Source organism: Onychostoma macrolepis, chromosome 12, assembly GCF_012432095.1.
Source record: "Onychostoma macrolepis isolate SWU-2019 chromosome 12, ASM1243209v1, whole genome shotgun sequence".
Taxonomy (NCBI): Eukaryota; Metazoa; Chordata; class Actinopteri; order Cypriniformes; family Cyprinidae; genus Onychostoma; species Onychostoma macrolepis.
Genome location: NC_081166.1, coordinates 355,021 through 365,000, shown reverse-complemented (window position 1 = coordinate 365,000; position 9,980 = coordinate 355,021). Strand labels below are relative to the sequence as shown.

At 42.3% G+C, this 9,980-nt stretch overlaps 2 protein-coding genes across 2 annotated transcripts in view; one reads left to right on the top strand and one right to left on the bottom strand.

Moving 5' to 3' along the window:
- The window catches only part of zranb1a (zinc finger, RAN-binding domain containing 1a), an 11,871-nt gene extending 7,660 nt beyond the window's left edge, over positions 1–4,211 (bottom strand). Inside the window, exons 1-2 of the mRNA XM_058794158.1 lie at positions 3,975–4,211; positions 1,718–2,868 (exon numbers count right to left, since the gene is read on the bottom strand). Of these exons, the coding sequence (XP_058650141.1) occupies positions 1,718–2,456 (739 nt within the window). The 5' untranslated portion in view covers positions 2,457–2,868; positions 3,975–4,211. The remainder of the gene's footprint in view (positions 1–1,717; positions 2,869–3,974) is intronic.
- A 690-nt stretch (positions 4,212–4,901) lies between these two features.
- hpdl (4-hydroxyphenylpyruvate dioxygenase-like) lies at positions 4,902–9,941 on the top strand. Its single transcript, XM_058793476.1, has 5 exons — positions 4,902–5,567; positions 6,529–6,695; positions 6,912–7,063; positions 7,766–7,881; positions 8,830–9,941. The coding sequence occupies exons 1-5, from the start codon at positions 4,936–4,938 to the stop codon at positions 9,011–9,013; spliced, it is 1,251 nt and encodes a 416-aa protein (XP_058649459.1). The 5' UTR covers positions 4,902–4,935; the 3' UTR covers positions 9,014–9,941.
- The last annotated feature ends 39 nt before the right edge of the window (positions 9,942–9,980 follow it).

The window sequence follows — 9,980 nt, the reverse complement described above, 5'->3', positions numbered from 1 at the left end:
ACATCACCGCGTCGAAACACACAGCCAGACTCTGCAAGGCAAAGCTGCTGGAATACAATGGTCAGTTCAGTCTGTTGAAGATGATCTCAGACGGCGTCACTCTGCTCTCTGACCTCTCCTGAATGCAAACACTCGCAAAAATCACAAGATTATTGCTAATTTATACTACGGGGCTGCTGAATGCACACCCGAGGTGTAACGCCACATCACCACCTATTTACTAATGATTCAACGGCTCGTCATCGATTATTCCTCACTTAAAATCCTTTGATTTTTGAAACATAATCTTACCAAGTGTTTCAATCGTTCTTCATTCACATGGACAGGAGCTGTACTTGCATGACTATAAGTAAACTAACACGGGACATTTCTTGGGCAGAATAAACTCCACAGTGGACAAAGTTACACTGATTAACACAAAAGTCTATCCCCTGGTTTCACAGACAAGGCTTAAGCCTAGTACCAGACTAAAGTGTAAATCTGAGCTGTTTTAACTGAAAGAAACTTGCTCTGACTGATCTTAAAATATATCAGTGCCTTTATTTTGTCTTAAAATGCACACCAGTAATGTTTTTTCTAAGGCACGTTAATAAAAATTACTTAAATGTCCTAATTGAACTATTGCCTAGTCCTTGCTTAGTCTAAGCCCTGTCTGTGAAACCAGGTCTAAACGAGACTAATGCCAAACCTACATTTCAAGCTGTCGTGACATGGATTTTTTTATTATTTTAATATGTTCCTTGAGGTTTCCTTATAATGATAATAAAGTTTTTTGCACAAAAAAAACAACTAATAAATATGTGTGGGAAAATGATTATTTTCATACCCTCTGTCTAAAACGAGCTGTTTTAAGGGGCGTGTCCTTTAAAGCTTCTCAGTAATCGGCAGCTGTTGTGATTGGCTAACGTCACTGCACAGGAAACAGTATCAACGACCCCTCGCTATTGCATGTGTGTTTTGACAACATATTCAAAATAAAAAGGTCATTTCCAGCACTATGAAATCATTTACTTATGGTTTGTGGTGCAGCTACGGCTTCATCTTTCAACAAATGATTCTTTGTGAACTCTCCATGACACTGTGCCTCGATTACAAAACAACATCCTCCGACACGATCCGGGTGCCGTTAAAAATAAACTATCCACTTGTTCCTTACGCTGGGATCCTTCTGATATCTGTACAAAGCTGTTTAGACCAAACGTTCCTTCACTCATTTGTCCTGAGACAGGCTCGAGCGCTGGACTGTGTCAGAAAGTGAACACGCATCTGTATTCTGTGTCCAGTGTAGACAAGATCACGGCAGTGATTGTCATTTCTATTTGTTTTTGCCCCCGTGATGTAACCTTGCCCCTCGAATCCAAAACGAGCCATTTTTGGAGCTTGATTAAATAAATGCTTTGTTTATAATGAGGAGGACGTTCAAGTGATTAAACCTGCAGGATGTTTTAATGGTACAAAGACCTCTTATATGCCAAAAGTTTAAGGCAAATTTGATTTCTCATGTCACGACCCCTTTCACGAAGCGCTTCTGACGTGCCATTTAAGTGTCTTTACACATGCTGCTCATTTGCATTTACACAATTACAGCTGTGTACTGTAATGCTAAGGGTATATTATGTATTAACACTGCATTTCGAGCTAGCACGGAGCAGCCTTAAGTGTATAAAGACACCTTAAGTCAGTGAAGGCCTACGAGAGCGAGTAAAGAGGCACTCACCAGCGCAGGCGTTGAGAAACAGCCAGTCTGTTTTCCTCATGCGGTTCTTGATCTGTTTGAGCTTCTTGAAGTCCATCTCTATCTCCTCCTTACCGCTCTGAGCTCCAGCGGCCAGCTCGATCTGCAGCTCCGCCTCGCGTTTAGAGGAGGAGGGCGAGTGCCGTCGCGCCCCACCGCGGTCGCGCTCGTTAATCACTGATGAGGGCTCGTCAGGCTCGCGTGGCTGGAAGGCGTCGTTGGGTCTGGGGTGGTCACACACCACGCAGCGAGAGGATTTGGGCCAGTTCTCGTAGGTGCAGGCCGAGCAGGTCCAGCACTGCGCTCGTGTGTTGAGTCGGTTCCGGTCGTTGTATTCCTCACACGGATCCGCTGGAGGGCCGGTTCCGGACGTCTGTGGGGTTTCTGTGGAGCTGCACAAGCGCTGCCGGACACTGTGGCACTGGGTGCAGCGGATCGCTCGGGGCCAGTTCAGGTAAGTGCACACCTGGCACGACCACTTGCCGCTGTGCTCGGAGGACTCAGCCGGGCGGACGCGGGGCCGGGCGCTGGAATCAGGGCAGATGAGCAGGCTGTCGTTGCACACGGGGTCACTCCGGTGTCCGGCGCCGCTTGGGAACAGTTCCTCTGTTATGATGGTTCCGCTGGGCCGCTGTGCCCGGCACATGGTGCACTTAATAGCAGACGGCCAGTTTTCATACGTGCAGTACTCACACGACCACTTCACACACAGGTCTGTCATGATGGATCAGCTCACTCACTCACTCTCTCACTCACACTCGCTCGCCACTCACTCACTCACTCACACTCGCTCGCTCACTCACTCTCTCACTCACACTCGCTCGCTCACTCTCTCACTCACACTCGCTCGCTCGCTCACTCACTCTCTCACTCACACTCGCTCGCTCACTCTCTCACTCACACTCGCTCGCTCACTCACTCACTCACACTCGCTCGCTCACTCACTCACTCACTCTCTCACTCACTCGCTCAATCACTCACTCAATCAATCACTCGCTCAATCACTCGCTCAATCAATCACTCGCTCACTCAATCACTCACTCAATCACTCACTCAATCACTCACTCAATCACTCACACACTCAACAACACACACTTACATCAGGGTCACACATTGATACGGAGACAACCAATCTGCAAACACAAAATAATATGAGACATGTCAGAAATCCAGAACAGATCGCAAGAAATTCTATCTTTAATACTCTAGTCTTCAATACTTCCAATAATGCTACCAATTATAATGCCAGCGATGTAACATATGAGCATTAATAATATTGTCCGTTAACATTTCACAGCACTAACAGTATTAATATTATTGACACCCACAGTATGGACAGTATTGATGTTATTAGTGATGTTTGTAACTGACAGTATTAAGGTTATTAGTGATACTCAAATCTCGCAGTATTAATTTTATTAGTGATATTTGTAATTGACATCATTATTATTAGTGATACTTAAATTTCGTAGTAAATGTTATTTGTACTTATATCTCACAATGTTAAAGTTATTAGTGATACTCATATTTAGCAGTATTAATGGTATTAGCAATACTCGCATCTCACAGTATTAATGTTATTAGGGATACTCATATCTCACAGTATTAGTGTAATTTGTAATACTCATCCCACAGTATTAATGTTATTTGTAATACTCACACCTCACATTATTAATGTTATTAGTGATACTCATATCTCACAGTATTAATGTTATGATACTCATACCTCAAATTATTAATGTTATTACTGACACACATCTCACAGTATTCATGTTATTGGCAATACTCATATCTTGCATTATTACTGTTATTAGTGATACTCATATTTCTCACAGTATTAATGTTATTTGTAATATTCATAACTCACATTATTAATATTATTGGTGATACTCGTTTCTCACAGTGCTGACGGTATTGTTATGAAACTTATTTCTCACAGTACTGTAGGTATTAATGTTATTTATTAGTGATACTCGTTTCTCACAGTACTGACGGTATTAATGTTATTAGTGACGGTATTAATGTTATTAGTGACAGTATTAATGTTATTAGTCACAGCACTGACAGTGTTAGACACCCATATGTCACACCACAGATGTTCTTACTAATATCTCGCAGCACTGACAGTGTTAATGTTCTTATTGACGCTCGTCCCTCTAACCACTGACACTGACATATAAATAAATCACGTTAATACTCCGACAGATACGTATTACTCCTGAAACATGTAAATACTCACATCGCTCCGCGCGCAGCTCCTCATTAAAGAGACTTAAATCACCTCAGTCTGTCTTTATTGTTGTTATTCGGCTTCCATTGTGTTTTTTAATCTCTAAGCTTTACATCAATCGTTGAATAGTGTTTTATATATCGACGAATACTGTTTGTAATCTCTGAATGTTGATTTAGATGCGGATTTAATGGCGGCTCTGACAAAATAAAAACGACCAGCGTCTCTCGCAGCGTCACGAGCACGTGATCAAACGCACCGCCGCTGATTGGACGGTTCCACACCATGTGAAAACCAACCCTAGAACGGGACATTCATTACTACATGTTATCATATTAAAACTGAAATAAAATACATATAATTATGATAATACATACATTTAAGATTGAAAAAGATTGGACCTTTTTCACATTTCCGTGTTTCTCAGCAGCGGAAGTCTTTGTGTTAACTTCAAGAGCAGTGAATGGGAGAGTACCACAAATATATATTTTTGCATTCCCGTTTGCTCAAAAAGCAAAAGAAAAACTCCACGATAATATTTTCATTACTTTAAAAAAAAACGGAAAAAAAACTGAGAGAGACTGATAACAGCAGTCAGAAGAGAGAACGATGTTAAACTGACCGTCCCTCCCGTAGACTAACTAGTTTTTATTTATTTGTTTATTTTTATTTGATGCAAAGGTGATATAATGAAAAAGTATAGTGTTATAAATGTGCATAATTTAAAAAATATATATATATATATATATATAAAAACTTTCGAGGATTTACGATGCTGATGACCTTAAATGCGTCATCACAGTCTCGTGAAAGGACAAGAAAGACATAACTTAAATATTTAAAATACAGCTTCGAATTCATTTTTGACTTAAGACTACAAAAATGTGTGTGAGAAATATCTGCATTTATGTATACAATAAACAGAAATGTGATCGTCGTGACACGCCCCTCTCTGTGACGTCATCCCAACATGGCGGCCTACTTGAGCCGGTTGCACCATGTTTCTCTCCACGTCTCAAACGTGGAAAAAGTTGCTCACGAGCTCGTGTCCCGGTTCCAGTTTAACGTGTTCGCGGCCCGACTGACAGACCGAGCGAAGCAGCTCGCGCTCCGCCGGGGATCCGCCGTGTTCGTAATCAACGAGCGGCAGAGCGAGGCGCTGAATGGACGTCAGTCACGTGAGCACCGGGACTCGCAGTGTCTGTTCGGAGCCGACGCGCACTATCCGGTGGACACCGTGAGTAACGTGTGCTTCGAGGTGGACGACGTGCAGAACGTGTCCGCTGCGCTACGGGATCGGGGTTCGTGCGAGTTTCTCCAGCCGCCCACCGAGCTTCAGGATGACCGCGGGCTGGTCCGCTTCTCCGTCGTCCGCTCGCCGGTGGGTAACGTGTGCCACACGCTCATAGACCGCTCTCGTTACCGGGGGCTGTTCCTGCCGGGCTTCCATCAGGTCGACTCGGACTCCCAGACCGCGGGCCGCTCGCAGTGTCCCATCACGCACTTCGACCACATCACCTTCGCCTGTCCCCGCCGCAGCTCCGCGCGCATCAGCCGCTGGTACCGCGACACCCTCGGCTTCCAGAGGTTCCTCATTCACAGGTATCCGTGCCATCACCCAGATCTATCTATATATTCCGGGTTCGATTCCCAGGCAATGCATGAACTGATCGGATATCTACATGGAACGCAATGCAGGTCGCTTTGGAGTAATGTGTCTGACAGATGCATGAAGGTAAATGGTTCAAGCAGTTAAGTCTGGTTTATGGGTTCGATTCCCAAGAACGAAATACACCTAATAATTAAGATTTTTGTTTTGCTTTTGAAATGGGTCTCATCTGCTCACGGAGGCTGCATTTGTTTAATAAAAAAATACAGTAAAATTGTGAAATAATATTGCAATGTCAAACAGCTGTTTTCTATGTGAATATCTGTTAAACTGTAATGTATTTCTGTGATGCGCAGCTGTATTTTCAGCATCATTACTGCAGTCTTCAGCGTCACATGATCTTCAGAAATCATTATAATATGCTGCTCAAGAAACATTTCTGATTATTATCAATGTTGAAAACCGTTGTGCTGCACAATATTTTTGTGGAAAATGTAATGCACTATTATTCAAAAGTTTGGGGTCAATCAGTTTTTTTTTACTTTTATTAATCAAGGAAGAATTAACTTGATCAAAAGTTACATGTATAATGCTACAAAAGATTTCTATTTAAAATAAATGCTATTCTTTTCAACTTTCTATTCATCAAAGAATCCTGAAAAATAAAATGTATCAAGTTTCCACAAAAATACGAAACGGCAGCAAAACTGTTTTCAACATTGATAATAATCAGAAATGCAGCCTAAATAAGTGTGCGCGTTAATCATAGAAAAAAAATCTTAATTACAGGCAGTGAACATGAACTACTTCAGTGTGTGCCTTGAATCTGCCAAATGCATTAATGCAAATGTAAAATCACTATTTAATGACCGCAAATAAGACCTCATGCTGCTGAATTTCTCTCAAACTAGCCAAATACTGTCAGAATTATCGCTCATGAGCCGTTCTGTGCAGGAATGAGGATGTGGAGGAGGGGTTTGTGCTGAACCAGGACGGGATCGGGCTTCGGCTGACGGCTATGGAATACTGGAAATGCAGCGAGTCGGGGATCACGCTGCCGTTCAAAGACGAAAAAGAGCCGGACTGCAAGTTTGTGATCGCAGAGTCTCTACCGGAGCTGGGTATATCAGACCACGCCGTCTTTAACTACTGTGAAGGAACATTTAAACAAATCGTTTCATACAATACACTTATTGTGCACGTCCATGTGTTTATGACGTTTAGTCAGTCAGATGTAGATCTATCGATGTCATGTAATCTCAGGTTAATATCGGAGTCCTGTGCGGTGAGAGAGTCGGAAGCACAGCTGTCTGTTCCTAACAGAGGTGTAATTTCAGGCAGGAACCAGGTGGACACGTTTCTGGATCAGCACCGAGGCGCAGGAATCCAGCACATTGGGCTCTACACCGAGGACATCGTGAGAACGGCTCACACTTTGAGTCGAGCTGGAGTCCAGTTCTTCTGTCCTCCGCCTGCGTACTACACGGAGGTCAGTTCAGCCGAGCCGGACACGCTCACACGGGATCTGCTGAGAGTCTGAGGCCACTTTAAAAAGATTTATTTAAATCTAAAAAGATTGAAAAAAAAATTGATTTGTGCTCTGTGTGACTTATCAGATTTAAGTTAATAACAGGACTGATGTTTGCTATTGTAGTCGGGCCAGAGCTACTCAAATATGTGACCCTGGAGCACAAAACCATTAAAGTTGCTCAAATGAAGTTCTTAGCAATGCATATTACTAATCAAAAATTAAGTTTTGATATATTTATGGTAGGAAATTTTCAAAACATCTTTACTTAATATCCAAATGGTTTTTGTCATAAAAGGGAAATTAATCATTTTGAGCCATACAGTGTATTGTTGGCTATTGCTGCAGATATAGCTGTGCTGCTTATGACTGCTTCTGTGCTGCAGGGTCACAGATATCAGCTTCATCGGCGCATCTTAGGTTTTCTATGCTCCTGGGTGCACAAACTGCAGATTATAATATAAAAATAAGAATTTATTGGTTATCGTTATCTGTATTGGAATCAGCCATGAGAAGGACTTAATTATCGGTTATCGGTTAAATTTATTCATATCGTGCATTCCTATAAATGCATGTAAAAGTGTTTCTTAGATTGTTGTGCTGGGAAGCTCAGTTTTATGTCTGAATGTGCTCTCAGTTGTGTTGTCTCTGCTCGTAACACAGGTGGGAAAGCTGGAGGAGATCGAGGCGGCGGGTCTCGACCCTCACACACTGAGTCAGTACGGGATTCTGCTGGACACCGACATCCAGACGGACAGACGGGTCACAGACGGCCAGCGGTACGACTCTAGCACTGCCGTCACTGACACGATCAACTTTTCTCTGGAGTAGATTTTGTGGCACGCTTTTAAGTTAAATATTATAGGTCTTATTATTATGTATTTATATGCAGCAAATACAAAGGTACTTGTATATAATGTACAATAAATAGATATTCTTCATAATGTTTTGTTACAGAATTACCCAAAAATGTGCTGAAAATGCACTCGGGTCTATCCCAGATCAGGAGGAGTGTGTCTCTGCATCAGTGTCTCAGCAATGGATGCTCTGCAGTGAATGGGTGCCGTCAGAATGAGAGTCTGATAAAAACATCACAATAATCCACAGCACTCCAGTCCATCAGTTAACATCTGGAGAAGACAAAAGCTGAAACACATCCAGCATCAAGACGTTTATAACTCAAATATGAGTTCATAATCCATAATAACGCTTCCTTCAGTGAAAAAGTGTTCTGGTGTGATTCAGGAGAGAAATCTGCAGATCAAGCAGCGTTTACAAGACAAAACGGCTGATTTTGATGTGAGAGACAACAGCAGATGCACTTTTTCACTGGAGGAAGCATTATTATGGATTATGAACTCATATTTGAGTTGCAAACGTCTTAATGCTGGATGTGTTTCAGCTTTTGTCTTCTCCAGATGTTAACTGATGGACTGCAGTGCTGTGGATTATTGTGATGTTTTTATCAGACTCTCATTCTGACGGCACCCATTCACTGCAGAGCATCCATTGCTGAGACACTGATGCAGAGACACATCTCTACAAACCTGATGAAGAAACACACTCCTCCTGATCTCTGATGACCTGACAGTGAGCACGTTTTCATAAATTTGGGTGAACTATTCTACCTTTAAGGTCTGTCAAATTTAGATGATGTTAAAACAACAGGAATTCTCATCCGTTCAACGGATATTTCAATACAAATGATGTTTTTCGTCCTTTCACAGGTATCTGCTCCAGGTGTTCACCAAGCCCATTTTCGGAGAGGACACCTTCTTCCTGGAGCTGATCGAGCGCAGGGGTGCCACGGGCTTCGGCGAGGGGAACATCCGTGCGCTCTGGAGATCCGTGAAGGCCTACATGGAGAGCGAAGAGCACGTGGAGACGGACCGCCAGAGCACTCAGAGCTGACGGCAGACACTATAATACACACCTCGACTCCAGCTTTAGATTCAGTGTCTGCGCTGCGGTCAGGAACTTGTGTGTGAGATGAGTTTGGGTCTGTCCTTTAGACGGGACTTTTATGATGTTTGACTGTAACAGTCTTCAGGGTACTTCTAATATAATATTATCAGCTTCAGTTTGAAATGTACATGATGTATTTATTCAGTAACCTGATATATTCTCTAACTGTGACGTCTAAACCTGTTCTGTATTTCCACTCAAAAACATTTGATTTGGACTATTTGCAGTGAAATATCAGCTGTACTACTGTGTGTTTCTGTCAGATAAATCAAAACCTCATACCGAGACACTTGTGACAACTAGCCCCGCTCTCTGATAATGTGCGGTTACTCTGACAGTCTTTAGCTGTGTATGCGCCGTGATCATGTTTGAGGAACTCTCTCATAACTTAAACGTCCTGTGGCTGCAGTAAATCAGCTTTCAGTTCATTTTTTCCATTTAAACATGTAAATGTCATGATATACACCAGCGGTCAAATGTTGCTTTAGTTTCTCTTCACCGATATTTTTTTCTCAATCTCTTTGAATCAATAAATGAGACTTATTTTGCATTTAAAGACATTCAGATGTCTCGTCATGGCATGTGTAGCAGTTTTAAGATGTTCCTGTAGATGGAGTCACAGATCTCTGTTTCCGGTTCTTCGGGGATGTGGGAGCCTTTTTCCACAACAAACCCAAACCCAGGAACCGCAGGGTGTGGAACTTTCCAACAGCTCCTCCGAACCAGCTTCATTATCAGTCAAATAACAGCTAAACTTACATAATGAGCCGTATTTCCCCTTTCAGTCAACATGTTTGTGTGTCAGATCTGTGTTTGGTCTATTAGAGATGTTTTATCAACAAGAAAAACTATTAAAACACCAGATTCTGATAAAGGTATCATGTGATCATGACTGGGCATAATTAATTATCAT